Here is a 21,480-nt window from a genome sequence, read left to right on the forward strand (position 1 = left end):
ACCAGCATGGACTATATTAGCGGGAAATCCGCAATGAATTTGGATAGATTGATGTGCTGTCTACTGTACATATATACGTGTCAAGTAATAATGCACAAAATTGTAACAGACAAGAGAGGGAAATTGAAATATCACTAGCAAATGAGAAAATCACCTTAAATCTCTGCACAGTGTGCCAAGGCTCGGGAAACCGCAGAGTGCCATAAATCCCATCGTTGAGGTACAGCATATTGGTTCGTTTGCCGTTTTTTACGACCTGAAAGATAAAAAATAAATTGAAAATTTTTGCTGCGTGTAGACAATTCGTAATTATTAATATGTAGCGCTTGACGACATCAAGCCAGAACTTCTTGCTTTACTGAATCCGTATTTTATTTATCATAGTACCTAGTTAATCCTGACACTGTATTAGTCTAATGCCAGCTCCACACTGTCGCCGAACTGAGATACATTCGAGGCAAATGCGCGAACATTGCAAAGTTAGTATAAGTGCTTTTATATACCACAATTAAAAACCAGCAACGAATAGCGAATCCGCCAATGTTTGGCAAATTATTCGAGGGCAGTGATGAACCGGCATTAAATTTGGCGAAGCATCGGTGTCCCGTTTCAGGTTGCTGGTATCCATGGACTGCTTTGTTTGCACGCACATCATCAAGCAACATGCATAACCACCATGCTATCATCATCATCACCATGTTCCTTTACACTTATGCTGAGTTTAGGCCTCTTTTCGATAGAAAAAAGATACAAATATAAATATTGTAAGGCATCACCTTTCGAACGTTGTTGATGCTGCAGTACATCGTGTATGAGGAGTCGCAGAGGTACCTGCCTGGTTCAGCTACCACTTGGACAGTGGGGTCGGGGAAATATTCATCAAGAGCTTCATTCACGAAGTCGGCCACCTGTAATGCATTGCATATATGTATAGTTAGATCAAAAGTTTATGAGGTACTTCTCGAAGCACGCCTTTTAGTTGCTAAAAGTTTATTTTCTTCTATTGAGATGCATAATATTAAGAATTATTCTTCATTTTCTTGTTGTTATGTTATTGAGGTTATTGATAATATCCTAATCCTAACTAATATTTTAAATGCTAAGTAAGTTAGTTTGTTACTTCTTCACGCTTTATCTAATCTAATCTTGCAATTTTGCATACACGTATTTTGAAGTACGTAGAAAGTCATAGGCTACCTTTGAAACCAGCACAAAAAAAAATCCCGTGGAAAATAAACGTGGGCGAAGCCGCGGACAAAAGCTAGTAATGATATAAAGTTTTCAATTCGTTATAAGACATGACATACTTCTTAAGCAAGTATCTTTCCGGGATCTTAAAATCCATCCATACTTTAGCATCAAATGATATAAATAAGCAAGATGAATCTCAATATGAATTTTACTTATATGAGATACTTAAAAGTAAGTTTAATAAAATAATGTAAGACCTACCACTCCTTGTAATAATTTGTCATGTACCATTAGGGAATTGATACGAGAGAAGAAATGAAATAGAAATAAACCCCCAACTCATATTAGAATCTTATCAAAATCAAAAAATCATATCCTTCGAAAAAAATGTACTTATCAAATACAGAATCAGAAAAATACCTCATCGATCCTATCAGTAGTATCGCTCATGAACCCCCCGCCGATATCGACGATGTGCATACCCCTCCCCGCCTTGTCCTCATATTCAAACAGCGCCTTGCTCCTGCGCAGGCCCAACACGTAGCTGTCCGTGCAGGAACATGCTGATCCCACGTGGAAAGCAACTCCCACCACCTGAGCACGGAAACGGGTGGTTCTGTCATAGAAATATCATTTAAAAAAACAATCTTTTTATTTTTTAAATTACTTTGTGGTCTGATATGTATGACCATTAACTTCTATCATTACGAAGTATTAGTTCTAATTAGTTTGCATGAATTAAAGAGTAATAAATTATTTAGATAATTTTGTTATGTAGCCATGTAGTTTGTGGTATGACTTAGACAAAATAGCGTACGTTGCATTTTTCTGACAGGTTAAACTTAACGTCAAAGTTGACGGTGCAACCCATAGTAAGAATAAAATACGTACACTCAAGCCAAGACTAGCCGCTTCTTCTAACAAACCAATAGCTTCAGTTTCGAAGTCACAACCAAACTTCTTTCCTAATTTATACATACTTTCGCCGTCTACCCTTATTCGGAGAAGTAGTCTGAAACATAAAGCTGTTTTTATATTTGTAATTAATCTTAATAATATGCATCACTATATGGTCACTTGAATTTCCCCTTAAGATTTGAACTATACCCTGCATAATCTTATAGGATATATGGCAATCAAGTGCTTCATAAATCTACTTAAGAAGCACTAATTTTATAACGGTTTATGGTCATTACTTTCAATTAAATCTTAAAGATGAGTTACAAAAGAGATACAAATGAGTGTATGTTATCGCGAATTCCTATTTACTGTAATTCTTAAAATATAAAAAGTACGTGCAGGTTAATGTTTTCAATAACTTACCCTTTTTAAATTTTAGATAATATATTTTGTATACTATGTATCTATATGTCACCTCCGTTTTGTTCAGTACTAATTGAAGAACCTAATTACTCGAAAATGTTATTTTAAGTACCTACACGACCATAATTTATTTGTTCCGAAAGAAACCGTTTAAAAGGTACCTAACTAAACGTATGATTTCTTTGATTATTTAGTAGGCCCCGTTTACTATATTCCCTTATTCAGTGATCTGTGAGCGGTGTGAATAGTTACCTGGCATCTGGCCAGAACTGCTTGATCTTCATCAGTTCGTATGAAGAGTCAAAGGTAGTATGTCTCACCCCGGAGTCTCTTGCAAAGGTAATTTGTTCACGGGTCTTCGATGGCGTGGCATAGATTATTCTGCTGTTAAATTATTTATACCGTAAATTAAAAATCCATATACAAACTTCCGTAATAATTCTCTTATTCATAAACAAATTAAAAACATACTTTAAACTAACGTAAGTTTTGTCTTGTTCTGTCAATGTCAAAATATTGTTAAGCGCGAATGACAAAACATATTTTAGATAATTTATGCTTTAACTTCTTTATGAATAAAAGGTTAATATTATAAATGTGAAGGTGTATTTGTTTGTTTGTCATTCTTACGTAAAATGTAATAGTAAGATTTTTGAGGTGATTCTTGGTATGTAGATAGGTAGACAGATAGAAAACATAGATAATTTCTACCGCGAGAAATAGTTTGTTATATATAGTTCTCCAATAAGTAAATTAGGTTTTCTTGTAAGCACTAAAGTAAATGGATTGTACTGTGGATGTGTACATTCATCCGTGTAAACAAGTTTTTTATACTACCGATAAATTTAACGTTTCCATGTTGATGTCTTTGTCTATGTAAATATATATACGCCAATAGCAATATTACTATAACTAATCTAATCTTTATATAATTTACTTGTATAATAATGATATACTTTGTAATGGTGATTAGCTTTCAAAACCTTGGACTTCGACTAAAATATATAGAACTATTATAGTACAATGCACTAAAATTAATATCACTTACCGTGGACTATTATTAAGATGCCTAACTTTGTTAATTTCTCCAGGAGAAGCGCAATCAAAACCCAATCCGAAAGATAGGCACAGTTTCAGAAACATGTCGTCATCATTCGCTTTCATTGCTGAAAAACAAATTATTTATGCACACCATTCATAATCCTTCGGTGTTTTATTCCTTATCAAATATTTACAAACCTCTTGAAGGTTTTTAAAAATTTGACTCGTGTCATCTTTTCTTTTGAGATCCACTTTACACCTTGCTAGATAGTAAAAGCAACAGAGATATGTTTGCACATAAATCTAATAACAGTTCAGTTATTAGATTTATGTGCAAAAGCTACCAGGCCAAGCTACCAGCCTAGGGTAGTGAGTGTTCACTCACTACCATAGGCTGTGGTGACCACTTTCTATCCACATATCTTTTTAATTGTAAAGTACTTAATATAAAAAAGTCCCTTCGAAAATACAGCGGATCAATTTTTTAATCTGTATTATCCAGTTTCGTATTTGTGTTTCTTAGCATTAGAACTTATATGATGGATAGAGTAGTGACACATTTTACTATTTTCTGGACAGTACGTAATACTCTACGTGCCCTTATAGGGTTGAAACTAGAAGGTATTTAGCTGTATGGCTGGTTCATTGGTGGAATTGAGATTACATAGTGATAGTTGCTACTTTGCTAGCATAACACCTATTAGACAAATATCCAGTTCATAGTCTGTGTCTGTTAAGGTTCCATTACCTATATGTTTACTAACACTAGATATTAAGGAACAATTGTTACTAACAAATTATGGATAAATCTGAAATAAATTTATTATTAAAGCCCTAAATCTATTACAGCTTCTTATAAGGTTTTAAGTACGTACCATAAAATATTTGTACTCTAGGCATACGTCTCTTAAAGTGCTGTATGCGTCTGTATGCCTCGTCCAGGTGGAACAAGTAGAAGGGTTCCTTCTGCCGGCCGCTCTCTATCATAGCTGTAGCCACATCGTTTGGGGTGCAGCCGTCCAGTACGAATGCTGGTGACCTGTGCTTTTGGGTTTTCGAGATCTACAAAAATGATTATTGTATTTACAAGCTGTTATTTAGTTTCACCTATCCTTCTGTCTGTCTCATCTTTTCTGGTCGCCACTTCGTAACTCTTCCATTTCGTAAAGTCTTCGGTATCGTTAGTTGTCAGACCATTGGCACGCATACTTTGCACGTCCATCTGTCTCCTCTATTAAATATTGCAAGTATATAGAATTGTACTACAGAGTTGAAATTCATCACGTCACTTCAGCATATATGACGATGCATTATTGTGACACGACCTTTACTTCGATCAACCTGTCATCAACTGTGAGAAATATAAAATTTATTGTCTCAACACGTTATTTTACTTACACTTTCAGATTTTTGATAATATATTTCCTCATTCTCCCTCCTTTGGTATCTCTTTTCAAAATCTTCCACTATCGTAGGATTTACTCGCTGGAGTAGTGGTAACCTGTGGTGACCACGGTAGTAGACCCCTGCCGGGGTATGTTGTGGTTTGTGTGTGAAGATCTGCTTATAATGGACTCTTATTCTCAGGAGGAACATAGTAGAGGAAATGTTCTGTATCACTAGTACATAATCTGAAACAAAATCAAGTGTTTTTGCGATGAACCTTGAGGCCTGTTCGCATTTTGATTAGAATATGTGCGAGTGAGTTCAGTAGAAAAACTTGGACTCGCACTAATCAAGCGCCTGTCTTATTATATAATCTTATGTACTTAACACCTGCATTTAACACTAATCAAAATGCAAATATATATTTATGTACTATGTATGTCTTTTATGTATATATTTATTGAAGATCCAAATAACACAATAATTTTTAAGCACTGCTTGTTTTCTTTGTGTTTTGAATGTGGAAAAATAATTACAATCTACAGTGCATATAAACTAAAATGATCTGGCCCTTACCGGCTTTGCTCGGGTAAAACCATTATGGTTTAGTGTACCTAATCCTTCTTCATCACACTATAGAGGTATATTGAAAATCGCACAAAAATCCGTCCGGTTGTTTTCGAGTTTATTTGTTCATACAGACTCATGACTAAACACAAGTATATCCTAGAAATCGCGCAAACTACATATGAAAACGCACGCCTTCCGCGTTCTATTTGCACAGCCATACATCACGTGTTTCCTAGTAAGTGGGCCAATTTCCACAACGATTTGCTATTATCTATATCGGTTAAATTATGGCGACAATTTATTAACCCGCTGTAGCTGCAGTTTTATGTTTTATTTTCAGTACTATAAAGCATGTCTCGCTAGCAAAAAATGCCTTGTGTTAATGTGTGCCAAGGGCTTTACTTTTCTGCTGTTAGGGCACTAACTTTCCTTTTAGGTGAATAAGGAGGAAAGGGATAGTGATTAAGTTAAGAAGGAATGATCAGTAGTATTTTTTAATGATCTACCTCACGCCCTACTTATATTAGCAGTTCATGATCTCCTGTGGATGTCGTATGAAGGGACCTCTTATAATATAATGTTAAAATCTTAACAGCTGACTGCAACTACAGTATTCCCAAAGAGGGTTGACATCAGGCGGGTAGCCGGTCATAATATCAGAGCCGGTCACTAGGCGAGAATTAAATCTGGAATTCGCGAGAATGAGAGAGAAAGACCCACATCCAGTCAAGCGCTTTTAAAACGCGTCACAGTTTTTTTATCATTGGACAGTTGAGTCATAGGACTATCCTCTATTATAGATGTTTATTTATTTACTCTTAGAACATTACTCAAAGCAACAACAATCTCCGTTGGTATGTATGTTTGTAAACAATAGACGATTAAGATCGGTTAGTTGGATTGGAACGTTCGGTCCCCTATCGATACAAACAATTTATGATTGCTCTCCGCGTTGTCAACATTCCTAACGAATGTTAGTTAGTTGACCCGCGTAGGTACTAGGTAAGCGACAGAAGGGACAAGGCGGCGGCGCGGTGCGACAATATGAAAATTTTTTGATGAATTAATCTGTGATCATATGACCTAAGCTACGATGGCGAAGTTTGGCGCCGCATGCACGAATAACGCCGTGTCGTGCAGCGTTTTGTCGCTGGTAATTACGTTAAAATGCTACTTGAAAATAAGTGCTCGGTACATTGGGAATAATAGACCGCATCTTCTGATTTCAAGTAGACTTCTGATTTCAAGATACTTATTTTATGCAATATTAAATGCATAAAATGTACACAATATTCGAATAGATTTCGCGCATTTCGTTTACTCTCGGGCATCAAATTGCAGTTGCATCCGTTAGCAGTGCATTCTAAATTACTGTAATTTCCCAGTCCAGGCGCGTTCAAATTCAAAGAAATAATGGATATTATGTGCGAATTACGTTTAGTTATGATTCATGGTATGCGTCGTATAAAAATGGCTAAATGTAGTTTACATACTGTGTCGATCCCACATAAGTGGAGAAAAGGTCAAGAGGAAGAAGATTTTGATTCATCTACACAGAATCTTCCTCGACATTGTCTAGATGACACCAGTGTTTCGATTCTGTAAGAGACGTCAAAAAACTAACGTCGGATTCCGCGCGGATATGGCTAATTTGCATTCTGTAAAACTCACTCGAACACTAGCGCTACACTTGCGGGTGCGTCGGCAAATTGAACTAAACTCACTCCGGAATTTTGACAAATATAGACAGCCAGTATAATAGTACCTTTAGTCCAGAGTGGATTTTGAATGAAGTTCATTATTTATTGTTGTACTATGTATATATTTAATTGTTACATTGATGGTATGATATTATTATTATTACACCTGTATCCTAGCTACCTCCTATCCAAACTCGCACTAAAGTAACGTCCGCGCGCTACATAATATTTTATAGGCTTTATTTACATACTTGTAGTATAATAATGTATGCCTTATATTGTCGAGTCAGAATGTATATACCTATAAATCTACCCACAATTACTTTAATGTAAGACTGGATTAAGATAGTAGCAATATTTTTTACAAACTAAACTAACAACGATGTAATTCATTTTATTGAGCTACATTACCTGTTCACGCGATCACAAGATCTCACTACAAGTGAGTTTATAAGATAGTTTATGAAGTCTTTAAAGTTATAAATTTAAGTTCGTTAACTCTGAGAGCAGATAAGAAATCATTTCTTGCTGAGTTGGAGTTAATTCAGCTGAACCGATTAAACCGAACTTTCCGACTTGGAACAAACAGACAAACGTCTCGACGTCTTTGTTAACGATATTAAACATTTCCCGCTCGTTAGGAGTTGGTTGCCGGAGTTAGGTTAAAGTTTAAGGTGGAATTAGTGCTGACGGCGCGTTATACAACACAGGAGTCTCGTATCTCCTGACTTGCTACTTCTGTTCCCAGTTTTAAACTTACGGAAATCTCTGAACAGAAATTTGATAGGTATAAGTAGGTAATCATTATTAATATCCCACATTTTGTGAAGTAACATAACAACACTAATGTTTTTCTTTTCTCTTCATCGTTTTTAGCATTTTTCTATATTCCTCTATTATTCTACTCGAGCCAAAAACAATTTCAACCACCTCCGTTCCGTCTATCACTACGTCTCCAAAAATGCGTACTTAAAAATCGCCATTTGTTTTTGTCCGGGTTGCAGCTGCTTTGCATTAAAGCAAGATTAATTTCAGCAACTTGAAGCGTATTGCGTTTGAGAGCCTGAATCGGGATCCGAATTCCGACCACCGATTTATGTAAGCTAGATCCCGCATCTACAAAAAATAGGTACTACTAAAATGTCCCAAAAACGCAATCATTATTTTTCAATTGTTTATTAATTAAATAAATAAAATATATATTAAATAAAAATGAAACAATCGTACTAATATTAGTTGTGGAAAATGTATGTTCGTGCATAGTTTTCGAATTTAAAAACTATACATAAATATTTAGGGAAAAAAATAACCTTTATCCTAGTTAGAGCCAACTTATGTCTCTCCTGGTGTGTAGTCTACACCAGGCATCGCCACTGGAAATCATCACCATTAAGCAAAGACTAATGGAGTGGTTTTGACATTTCCCTCGGCGGTATCTCTTTCATCAGGGGTTTCATGGTTCCTTCCTCAACCGCTGAGCGTCGGGAGTCCAGAGTGCCTCATGCGGTGTCTAGCTTAATATAAATCTGTGACTCCGACAGACACCCAGCAATTTATATTAGGAGGAGTGATCACTGCGCTGTCTTCGTGTAAGTCGATTTGTGCGAACTCATCTTGGAAGATTTAAGTATACCTAAATCCCATAGGATTTCATTTCCTCATAGGCTCACCTATGAGGTTGAAGAGTCATTGTTACTGAGACAGAGGCAAGCAGACAATTGTCTACTTGCAAGGAAACCAATTTAGATTTCAAATTAGATTTTTTTCTGACATTATCGTATTGTTTTTAGTGAACTATGAAACTATATTGGGTACAATTAGTAGCGATAAAAGTGGATCGACATAACGAGTTGTATATTCAATTTACTTTAACCATTTGTCAATGTTAGCGGGCCCTTGGCTCCGACACTTTGCAGGTACGGAAGAAACCGGAAAAACGCTCAGATAATAGAGAGATATTTGACAATGGTACAGTTGGAATCAGATAGGAAAAATACGTCAGTAAATCCTTATAGATCCAAATTTGTCTCGCTAGTACAACACATTTATAACAATAAAGTAGCTATTCATTCATTTATTCACAATAAATGAATAGCGCTATTCAGGCGGACTATAACTCGTCCAGGATCATCAAAAGCCCAATCATTTTGCCTTATTAGGTTTATGTGTAGCAATCGTATGTCACCGCGCCTATTGTCGACTTACCAGTTTAAATAGACCCCTAACCACATCTGTGTTTCCCCTCTAACATTATTATCTGTAAGAAAGCTTAGGGACGAGGCAGATCAACCGTGCTGGCCAGCCATCGACGTCTAAACGTTAGTGTAGGAAGTGAATCGAAATTACTGTGTAAACTTTTTACGCAAACATTCAAGGTATAGTTAACTACATGTTAGTATCTGCATGAACCTCTATGCCATGGTAATAAAGACGAATTCACAATGTGGTTATATAGGTTGGCGCACTGTTGAATGTATAAGAATATCTTGCACATGCACAAGCATGTTTGTATTGATGCGATTGCATATATGGCGCAGAACCAAGTACAACACATTATTGCTTGGTAGATTTAAAACTCAAACTCAAGTCTTGTTTATTAGTCGGCCAGAAGAAAGTTCCGTAGAAATAATATAGAGGGAATTATTTAAAAAACAAGTGACATGTTGTACCGACTCCACCTGATTTGAGATGTAGTTAGAAGGAAGTAAATAATTTACGCCATTTTATATCTAAAGGGCTAATAAAATTTTAATTTATAAAATAATTTAAAATTACAAAATAATTAGTTAAGCACTCACCAAGCACTCGTTAGTATCCACACAAAACTAAATGAAATGGCGTCAATTGAAACATAAAGTGTGATATTTATATATAAATATTTATTAATCATTAGATAACTCTGGTGCATCGCATTCTAATATATGTATGAATAGAGAAACAAGTATAGGTCGTGAATCATTATGAAATCCTATCCAGAATACGATAGGTAATCTATTTTTCTAATTAGTACATTGATATTAGCTATCTGGGTTTTTTATAGGCCTTGCTATAGGACAATAGAAAAAATAATTAACGTTGTGTGCGTAATTCGTTTGTATTTGTTTGATGGATTGTCATTTGTTTACTTCAGTGATTCTTTTGACGAAGTTCGCTTGTTTTAACAAAAAACAAATGTCCAACGAAAATAATAAAGAAACGATTCTTTCCTCCAGTTTTAAGATTGACATTGAATATTGGACTTTGAAAGTAATACACACTTATACATAGGTACATAGATGATGATGGATCTTGCGGGTAGTTTAGGCAACAGATAAAACAAATTATTATTTATTAGGATATTTATTTATTTAGATTTTCATAAGTGCATTAGAATATTTCCTGGGAGTCTGCGCTTTGCTAAAGGGCTGATATAGGGATACCCTTTTGTAACCCACAGGCAAAGGCTAGTATTTAAATATAAATAAGATGGTCTAAATAATGGTAATATATAATGGTCTGTTTTACAATAAATATTAAATACCCGAAGTAAATTTCATCGTTTTCTTATGAAATAATAGTTAACAATTAAATATTCATAAAAAAAATGTATTCTTCTTCCCTCATCAGAAACATAAATCTTCAACTAAACACATACATATTTAATCACCCGGAAGCAACCGCGGCCTCTGCAAGCATTAAGGAACATTACCCCTCTGATTGCCTGCGTTCTGTTATCTTATCGCCGATACTCGGGGACTCTTGACTTACATCAAGTGCTTAGAGGCGCCATGCAAGGAGGAGTGATTATAGAGTACGATTTCGATAAAAATGTACGTAAATAGTCCTTGTACTTGTGCCTCTTCAAGGAAGCTCACGTAAGTAAAATATTTAGAGTAATCTATACTATTATTATAAAGAGGTATAAGCGTTTGTGAGTTTGTACGTTTGAGGCGGATAAACTCCGAAACTACCGAACCGATTACAAAAATTCTTTCACAGTTAGAGAGGTACATTATCCAAGATTGCTAGGCTATATTTTAACTCAAAATTCCCACTGGAGTGAAGCCCCGGATAACATCTATTCTCTAATATAAGAGCGATGGTTTTCCGAAATGCTCAGACCATTTCGATGACGTTTGTTTCATGCACAAAGTACTCAATTGCATTAAAGCGAATCATCATTTTAAGATTATTTTTTTTATGCTTACCCCGGGCTTTGTGGCGTCGCAACCCCGAATGAACCGGGAACGAGCGAAGATGAGAGAAATTGTGTGTCCCATATTTCCAATCGCTAATTTCAAACTTGAATCTATTGGTTATGAAATATTTAGAATATTTACTATATCTCAAAACCAGCACATTATTGTGGTACACTTTACAGAAAAACTATAATTTCTTTAGGTTTAAGCTAAGTAATTAGTAAGGTAGTAATTCAGATGTTTGTCTAATGTGTTTATACCTATCATATGTCTACAAAATTCGGAGCTAAACATTTCGCTCTGGCCACGTGGTCCGGTTTCCTTTGTCCGACCGCCGAGCCCTTGCAAAGCTGCGCATTTTGCTAGTTAATAATTTTTTGTACAAACAGACATACATAAATAGACATGGAGACATATTATGGTCAAATAAAGATTAATATTTATTTAGATTATTTGCATTCAGTGTTGTGCGTGACACTAATGGTGTTTATGTCGCTACGATTCCTCCCCACTACATCTGAAATGTGAAACATCCCCTAGTCTTCCGTCCGGGATTACCATTTATCAAAAATCTCGCATTCGAGTTATGGACGAAAGGGAAATCGTTTTCATTTGAATATTATCGCACTAAGGAGACGGATAAAATATCCTTCGCGATATACTCTAAAGAGCGTTTTGGTCGTAAATAATACAACGCTTTATCTACGAAATATAACACCCATTGATATTTTTTTTTTCAGTGCTAATTTAATTCATGTACTTCTCAAAATAGATAATTCGTGCATCCATCCAAATAAATTAGTAATAAATTATGTATAAATCATACAATTATAATATCCGATTTTATGGGTCTTTGTTACCTGCAATAAATTGATTTTATTTTTGTTTTATAAATCCTATTATACTTTTTTATTTTCAGCAAATTAAAAAAAAAATAAGTATATGCAATGCAGGAAATGAAAAAAATGTATATTATATAAATGTATATATAGCCTTATATAAGTCTACTGCCGTCTTCAAAATAGTTTTAATGTACAAACGTTAATAGACTTTTGTATAACTGAAAGCTACGACAATATTATGAATGAACTGATTACTATTTACAAATTCACTGAGCAAAATTAATTTTAGTTAGTTTGGAGTGCAGGGAGCCAGTTAAACTGGCCATTTAGTTGGTGAATTTGAAACGAGGTACTTCCAAAGTCAGCACCGCCTTTCAGAATTACCCGGATTAGTGAACCAAATGACCAAAGACCGGGCGAAAACTTCCGACAGCAGAATACACGTTTTCAGTGTTGACATGAAAATTGTTTACCACACAATGAAAACTCGCTTCATGTTTCCATCGCTAACATTCAAGCTTCAAATCCAATGGTGATTCATTAGCGATGCTGATGTTACGCTCACGTTTGCAACAAGCAATGTAGTGTCTATTTAGGAAATTGTGAACAATTCCTAATCAAACAGTTGCGCAGTAGAGGCGAACGAGTGGAACTGTCTAAAGTCAGTGTGCCGGCAACTCCGTGCGAGAGTCCACGCTCCGTTCGATCGAATACTGATTCGAAACGCGAAGTATGTCCCGATGTAATTTATGTAAATGATTTTTGATGTGTTTCAGTCGAATGTAGAACTGTGATGTCAGTGTGAGTGAAGTGTGTGGATTGAGGTACAGTTTATGACGATTTAGTTGAAAAATATTTAAAATATTAAGGTAAGTTATCACTCTTTGCACATGGATATTAGTTTTTTTCAGATTACATAAGGTGAATTATGTAAAAAGTTACGCAAACCATTTCAATCTAAAAGTATGATTAAATAAAAAAAAATTAAAAACATATGGTTTTTATTACAAGCAGCGATTCAAAGGCAAAACGTAATTCATTAAAAATGATAAAGTTAAAATAGAATGCTTAAAAAGTCATTAAGCTTTCGACCTCGCCCCGCGGTGTTGGTCCAAGCAATAAAAGTGCCATAAAAAATAAAAAACGATGGCCTATTGTTACTTTTGACGCACGATATGAGAGTCAGGTTATTAACGAATTGACATTTTGATACAATACACATTCTTTAATATACCAATAAAAATTACAGTGTATAGTAAAACAATAGAGAGTCGTATAAAGGGCGGTCTTATCGCATACGTAATCTCCAGGTTACTAAACACTGGCTACCAATTTTTTTCTTTATTTTGAACTTTTGAAATCTTATTTTGAAATTTTGAACTTTGAATCTTTTGCCTGCGGCTTCGTCCGCGTGCGTTTCTCTGCGAATGCGGACATAATTTTCATACAAACGTTCACCCCCCCCCCCTCATTTTAGTCATTTGAGGGTTGATTCTTGAAAAAAAAGGAGTCTATGTATGAACGGGGGGGTGTCTATGTTTTTAACCACATGCATGCAAATTTCATCAAAATCGGTTCGTCGGTTTAGTCGTGAAAACGAACAGACACACATTACATTTACATTTATAATATTAGTACCTATGGATTTGAATTTATAGTAGTTGAGTTACTTTTCGTATTTATGTTTTGTTTTAGACGTATATTTTGCAAGTTATTTATTATTTTGTAAAGCTTATTTTTTACTTATGTATACGATGTAACTCATTGGTGCATATACTCTTGTATTGTATATTTTGTATATTTTTGTATATTTATTTATTGCGTTTCACAGATTCATCAAATACTCAAATTCATTGAAATAATGTATTTTAATTTTGATCTGCAAATTAGAATTATTAAATAGTTTTTTAAACTAATAACTTTATTACTTTTCTCATTATTGTTTTACTATTCCCACGAGGTCGTTGCTTATTCTAAATATAATATGACTTATAAAAATTCTCATCATAATAATATAATCAATTGTAATATTGTCCAAGATCGGTCCTGCGACACGTGCCAAGCCGCCATGGTTCCCCATAAAACGTAATTCGCAGATAACTCAATAGGCATCGTTTCTATATTTATGGCGAAAATAACTTCCAGATAATACCGAAATGAGCAATAAATACTGCGCGCGACTGTACTTTAGATAAGTACAGTCGTAAATAAAATTTAACCGTGTCTTTGAGTGTTGACCTATTTATTATACTTTATTACTCAAGTAAACAGAAGTTTATCAAAATAAATCTTAATGTTGATATTATAATGTCATGTGTTGAGTTCAGAGCTCGATTTAGAAATCTGATAGTAAAATTGTTATGTCGTTTGATCATGAAACTTTTCATTATTAACAACGAAATAAGATTTTTCTTAAAAATTGGTTTATTTCATATTAATCCTGTTCTGCCATAGATCAATTTAAAAAAATAATAAAAAAACCAGTTCAAACACTTATTTTTTCATACTTCAGAATTTTAATTAAGTTTTTTCATTTGTTATGCGATCGATAAAATGTAAGTTATTAACGTAAGAAAAATAATGTCTAACAAAGACAACTCAACAAAGCATTCATACGGATATGGTTTAAGGATACACCTACGTTACAATTTACAAAAACTCGTTCCCTTGAGAACAAATTTCTTGGACACAGAAATAAAAAGTTATTGAACAAAAACAATCTATGAACAGTGCGACCTTGTGGAATTCGCGATCAGATGTTAAGGTCACAAAATGTTGATAATACAGAATATATACGTTTTGTACTGAGAGTACCTTCAATACCTCTTTTATATGTGAAGGCGTCAATGCTGTTGAATAAAGATAATAAAATGCCATATAGTTTTTCAAAACATAGAATTTGATTATTAAACACCTAAACTAAAATGTACGAAACGTTGCAAGTCTGTATATGTATATATGAGCCAAACTTCTGTGTTTCCCATATTTTATGCTTAGGTCATTCGTGACGATATTGAGGTGATATGTCACACGTCATATATGTGAATAAATTGTTGATTTTTTCAAAATAAAGATTCGAGTGGGTGATGGGGTAAGTAGCTATTTTATTTATTTGTTTCTTCACGCTTTATCTACTCAACCTTGACACTCCTCAACTTTTCATATCATATAGTTAAGAGTACGGAAAAGTGCATAAGCTTCTTTTCATTCTGTGTAAAAGTGTGTTTCCCGTGGAAAAAATCAAATGGACAAAGTAGCGCGTAAAAGCTAGTACGTATATAATTAAGATACTTCACTTATACACAAGCACACTTTAATGCTAAATGTTGGCAAGTTAGTGCGAGACGGCCTTGCGTGGTTGGTGTTATGTCACATTTTATACTTGCATATACACTGCCCTCGTATTGACTGTGAGTCACGTGGTACTCTAAATGGTAATGCTTCTCCGCTGTATGTTTAGACTTGACTGTGCAATGTTAATTTGTTACAAACGAATGTTTACTTTGACATATCTTAAAATAGAAATAATAAAAACTGCATAATACTTGATCTTTGCCAATAAAATCTGTTAGTAGGAAACTCGTTTAATATGAATTATCTTCATCGTTATTTATGTTAATTTTTGTATTTATTTTAAGTAGTTAATTTTTAAAAGTTTATCATTTGGTTTTTTTTTAAACCGTCGGATACGAGATACAATTTGAAACCTAATCTAATAAATTAGGAAACATGGATGTACCTCATGAGTGATGCTCAAGGCAAACGTATGTTTACTAATTATGTATGTAACAGCTGTATTACGTGATTATACTTTACAAGCGATTTTGTTACAAAATAATCGTAATCAAATAAGAATAGATTGATGACAAAAAGGCAGTATATAAATTGTATTAAATAGTACCTACTTATGAACACATGCATTAAATGTACAGTTAATAACTTGTCTATTCAAACCTAAGAATGTTAAAATAAAATGCTATCACTCAACTATTATTACTGCGCTGACACATGGACAAGACCAGAGATGGGTTTACGACCGGGCGCAAGCTGGACATAAAATTTCTTGCCCGGGCTTAAACCCGACCCCGACAGGATCTCTACGCAGAATATTTTTAGGGAATACATATATGCACAGAATATGATTGTGCCAGTATTAGTCTGAAGTAGTTTCTTAATGTTGTTAAATTTCTGTTGTTTCTGAGTATTCGTGGTATTTTGTATATAGGAGGGGTATGTACGTTTTGAAATTCAAAAGTATTTGGGTATACATATACATATAGCTTCTAAATACTTCCAGGAATATCTTACATACATCCTTCATAAGTTTCCGTGACGTGTCTATACGTCACGTAGATACCGGGAGGGCACAAAACCGAGCGTGCTGGCACATCTGCTAAGAGCTGAATAATTCCACTACCACGAGCGTAAACGCAATAAAAGGTGGCACAAAAAAACATTGCCATGTATTTTGGGATTTTTACAGTCTTGATCTTGAGGCAGTATTTACGTGTCCTGCGTGTCACACAAATGGCACATACTGCCAAGATGAATTTATGGATGCCCCAAAAGTATATATGTCAGTATTTTATATGTTCACCGTTTTTCCTTTTACATCGTAAATTTATCTGGATTCACAAATAGGTACAGCTGATCTTCTAAAAAAATTTCTTTGAGAGAATCACACAATGTAAGCCTTAGGCAAGTAAGAAACCAGAAAAACACTCAGATAGAAGGAATGAGGTATAAAACGCGCACATACCTTTTTTATTTCCCAGACGTTTTGGACCTTGTTACAAAGGTCCGTGGGAAATTTGTTTAGTATATAATTATGCAACGCGAAAGTTTAAAAGTAGTTATATTTACACTAAGTATACTTGATTTTGATTAGTTATTGTTAAATCGGTTGCAATTATCGGATACTGTCAATTAATAAATTGAGTTAATAAAACTGAATGATTAATAAATCATTCAGTTTTATTAACTCAATTTATTATTTATTTATTAACCGCAACACGACGTTGAGAAATGAAAAAACTGTTTAAAATCTTATAGAACAATTAATTATAATAGAAAATATAACATTCGATATTATTTATAACTTCCGATGAAAATGAAATCGAAAATCGATTAACGAAATGATTTGAGGTTACATGCCTATGATAGTCTTGAGACTGTATTTCTCTTATAAATGTTTATTTATATTTGGATATCTTAGTATATATGTACTTTGTATTTTATTGTGTTTTAACCGTCTGCCTTGATAGAAGTAGAATATGACCAGACGACCAGACTCTCTTTAACATGATATAACAATACAAGTATCATCTAATTTCACTTACTAGTATACCAAAATTTCTGTTAATATACAAAAATTATCGCTTAAAAAGTCGGTAACGCATCGGTCACTCGTATCAGGTCGCTGGTGTCCACGGCTTGGATATTTGTTTACCATGAGGCAGACAACGCGCGTGCTCGTTTGCTCACTATACTATGTGTAACCAGTCTACATCCATTTATCGTGTTTTTCGCTAAATAGATTCGTATCCTACATCTTACCCGGAATTTATATGAAAAATATAAAACCGCCAGCTTGCCCTGACCCCAGTAACTCAATTCGCCTTTCAACCCGGAAATATTCCCGCTTTTATGTATATTGCCCTTGGGAACATATTATTTTTTACTTCTTAATGTACTTTCAAAACCCAAATTCACTCTAGGCTGTAACGGATCCACATATGTGGTCAAGGAGTATAATACGTTGAACTACCAGAAATATATTTTATAATAGGAAAACAGCAGATTAATATCAATAAAAAAAATATTATCACTACCTATATATTTTGTTGCAATAATTAATTTAAAAGGCTCCATTAACAGTGCACACACGGGCCAAGTACATATGTACTGTAAGGGCTGCTGTGGCTATTTAGTGCGTACCTACCTAGGTACCTACTAAAATCAATAGATCTAAGATAAATCCCAAGACTATAAAGTACTATACTAACTATTGGTGGTGAATGTTTAAATGTTCTTTCTCTATCTCTAATAAATCGTTTAGTCAGAACTTTCACTATACATTTCGAATCTAGAAAAAGTAAATCAACGTTAGTTTCCATTTCGGTTCCTTTACAGCAGAGAGGTAAATTCTAAATTTATAAAATCTTTATATTAACTAATACAATACACTATAAAAATATTTTTTACTGTAACAATATAATTGAGCTCCTTAGAGCCTCGAAGGACACATGTTAAAACCCTACAATCCCTTATCCATCTGAGAAGGACCCGGATTCGATCCCCGGTCAAGTTAAGATAGAAAATAATGAAATCTTTTTCAGATTGACCTGGGTCTTGGATTTCTGTTACAAAATAAAGTATAGTTGCACAAGTCTTGGGGCTAACTCAATCTGTGTCATTTGTCCACAATATTTATTTATTTGACTAAAAGATAGGCCAGTGTCCCAACAGTGGGGATATTAAAAATTACTAACGATGATAATAAATTATATAATTCACACGAATAATATAATTCTAAAAACTAGCGTTTTTTCTTCTATTTTCAGTAATAACACCTATAGAAATAGACATAAATACTGACCGAATCTAGCAATACCGAAAATAAAAAAGCGCTATTTTTGTTAACAACTTCCATAGCTTTTTCGTGCTGAATTATAAGCTTATCTGTTTCGGAAGCTCGTCTTGGCTCGGATATTGGGTGCGGAAGAAAATTTATTTCCTGCAATATTTTCAGAAGTAGATTGATTACTTTGACTATATTGTAAGTGAAATTTACATGTAGTCTGTTGCTAAAGTAATTTCAATAAATAAAAAAATATGTAGCCCCAAAGTAAGTTCGAGACTTGTGTTATTGGACTTACATTAACTTAACGATACTATATTCTATAACAGATACATATAGAGATAAATATCCAAGACCCAGGTCGATCTGAAAAAAATCATTTTCCACCATTTCCACTGAACGGGCATCGAATTCGGGACCCCATGATCATTAGGCCCTGGAGGTCGTCAAATGCATTAAATAAAAAATCTGTGCCCTATACATAATACTTTAAAACCACTGGACTGGTTTTTGAACGGATTTCACCAATGGATATAGATAGGTAGATAGTAGATATATATATAGTAGACATATAATATATATATATATATATATATATATATATATATATATATATATATATATATATATATATATATATATATATATATAGATAGATAGTCTGAGAAATGTTAACGTGTATAATTATTATATTATGGTTATATACCCCCTCCTTAACCTTCATCAGGAATCACACAATCTATTGGGGAAAACCGCTTAAAAATCCCTGCAGACAGACTTTGTTTTATAATATGTAAGGAAGGCCTATTATTCCGTTTAAATGTATTTTTATGTCAATATTACCCAGCCCTGTCTCTAGCCAAGTCGAATAGAACAATATAAAGGCCATTATTTGCAGAGGACACTCTTAAATCACGTGGTGACATTTGAGTTATTCGCGCGTGAGTAGATAAATCCTATCGGCTGATTCTGACAATGAAAACTGCCTTCTACATACATACCACTTCTGATATTACAATTCAAAAGATTGTTTGGTCATTCACACGACGAAAACTTTTACTTTTAGGTTGTTTTTAACATTTAAGTAAGTTTTACCAAAAGTAGACCTGGGTGCAAAGATTGTCTGCAAGGGTACTTCAATCTCACCTATTTCAAGCGCGAAACGGCTGGTTTGAAGGGTGAGAGAGAGGCAGTGTATAGTGGGTACCCAATACCAATACCAAATGACCCTAAGACATTAAGTTGACACCCCTAATGTTACAAGCATCTAAAGTCTACGGTGACCACTTACGATCAGGTGGGTCGCATGCCTGTATAAAAAATAAGAAGTTAACTAATGCGTTATTCCAGGTTTCAATCTGTCAGTCAAACATCATCCAAACATTCTCAATGTACGTTTCTAATATTTATTATACCTTAACCGATCATCTATGCTGATGCGAAAGTTTAGATGTACCTATGCAATATGTATATTAATACATATTGCATACATATTGCAACAAAATAATCAATGAAATTTGCAAGGGTAGAATATATATTACCAACAATATAATTTAGTATACTTTTTATCCCTTACTAGATGATAGGGTTTTGGTCCCGTGAAAATTTTGAAATGAAATTCTTGCATATATATATATATATATATATATATATATATATATATATATATATATATATATATATTGCCTATAGCACAATCTTTGATAATGGACGGATGGATAGCTTTTGAAATCGGTTCGGTAGTTTCAGAGATTACCCGCCTCAAACATACAAACTCACAAACTCTTTGTTAAAATATAGTATATAGTATAGATTTCATTCTTACGAGTATAGAATAGAAAGCAAGTAATATATAAATTTAGTATAACTCACGAATTCAATGGACATTATCGATATGGCAGTATAAGCCGATTATATCGAATAGACGCGATGATCCGTGCAATACGGTATTTTGTTTCATTTCAATCGTCCGATAATAGCGTCCAGTCCAATCATCACTCGTTATTTTATATGAAGTGTGGATAAATATGGAAATTCACTAAAATTATTAGATTTTAATTATTAAGTACTTAGAAGTGAAAATAGATGCATAAAATGGGCAAGACATGGCCATTTTGTAGCTTTTTTTATAAAGGAAATCGTGATTGTAATAAGGTAACTAGTTAATTAAAGATAAACAATAAACTCGTTAGTTTGATGATAAAAAATGAGCACGTTTTATTTTCAATGAGACGCAGCAATATGTTACCTATAAGCTGTGGTGTGGCATTTTTGACGTTTTTGATTATTGTTATTTTTTCTAAATTAATTATTGTTACTGTGTATGTTAAGTAGTTTACTCTAGTGTGTTGGAATGACATAAATGAATTTATTATTTTAGTATACTAAAGACAACATTTCTTTAATTCATTATGATAATAAATGTTAATGTGTGTCGTTGAGATGGCAATAATGTTCTAACCTAACTCCTTTCCTTTGATCTCCTATAATCGATGAAATAATTGCTAACCGTACATAATTAGTATAATTCGATTGCTATGGGTGAATAGTTCAGACTAGAGATATTGCGTTTTGATATAGGTTCAATTAGTAAGATAAATAAATACCTAAGTTAGCAAAATATATTGCTTGTGGAATAAGGGAGCTTATGTCATAATTTTCTCTATAGA

The 21,480-nt window shown here is 33.9% G+C and overlaps 2 protein-coding genes across 6 annotated transcripts in view; one reads left to right on the top strand and one right to left on the bottom strand.

Annotated features, from left to right (window-relative positions):
* LOC128669146 (ornithine decarboxylase 2-like) overlaps window positions 1–10,051 on the bottom strand; it is a 25,706-nt gene extending 15,655 nt beyond the window's left edge. For all 3 annotated transcript variants that reach the window (XM_053743690.1, XM_053743688.1, XM_053743689.1), the window contains exons 1-9: window positions 10,010–10,051; window positions 4,954–5,186; window positions 4,431–4,617; window positions 3,563–3,680; window positions 2,767–2,898; window positions 2,083–2,203; window positions 1,612–1,785; window positions 777–908; window positions 155–256 (exon numbers count right to left, since the gene is read on the bottom strand). In XM_053743690.1, coding sequence (XP_053599665.1) covers window positions 155–256; window positions 777–908; window positions 1,612–1,785; window positions 2,083–2,203; window positions 2,767–2,898; window positions 3,563–3,680; window positions 4,431–4,617; window positions 4,954–5,151 — 1,164 coding nt within the window. In that variant the 5' untranslated portion in view covers window positions 5,152–5,186; window positions 10,010–10,051. The remainder of the gene's footprint in view (window positions 1–154; window positions 257–776; window positions 909–1,611; window positions 1,786–2,082; window positions 2,204–2,766; window positions 2,899–3,562; window positions 3,681–4,430; window positions 4,618–4,953; window positions 5,187–10,009) is intronic.
* A 2,848-nt stretch (window positions 10,052–12,899) lies between these two features.
* Window positions 12,900–21,480, top strand: part of LOC128669082 (CD151 antigen-like) — a 130,235-nt gene continuing 121,654 nt past the window's right edge. For all 3 annotated transcript variants that reach the window (XM_053743544.1, XM_053743545.1, XM_053743546.1), the window contains exon 1: window positions 12,900–13,100. The gene's annotated coding sequence lies outside the window, so the exon portion shown is untranslated. The remainder of the gene's footprint in view (window positions 13,101–21,480) is intronic.

This window comes from Plodia interpunctella, chromosome 4 (assembly GCF_027563975.2).
Source record: "Plodia interpunctella isolate USDA-ARS_2022_Savannah chromosome 4, ilPloInte3.2, whole genome shotgun sequence".
Lineage (NCBI taxonomy): Eukaryota > Metazoa > Arthropoda > Insecta > Lepidoptera > Pyralidae > Plodia > Plodia interpunctella.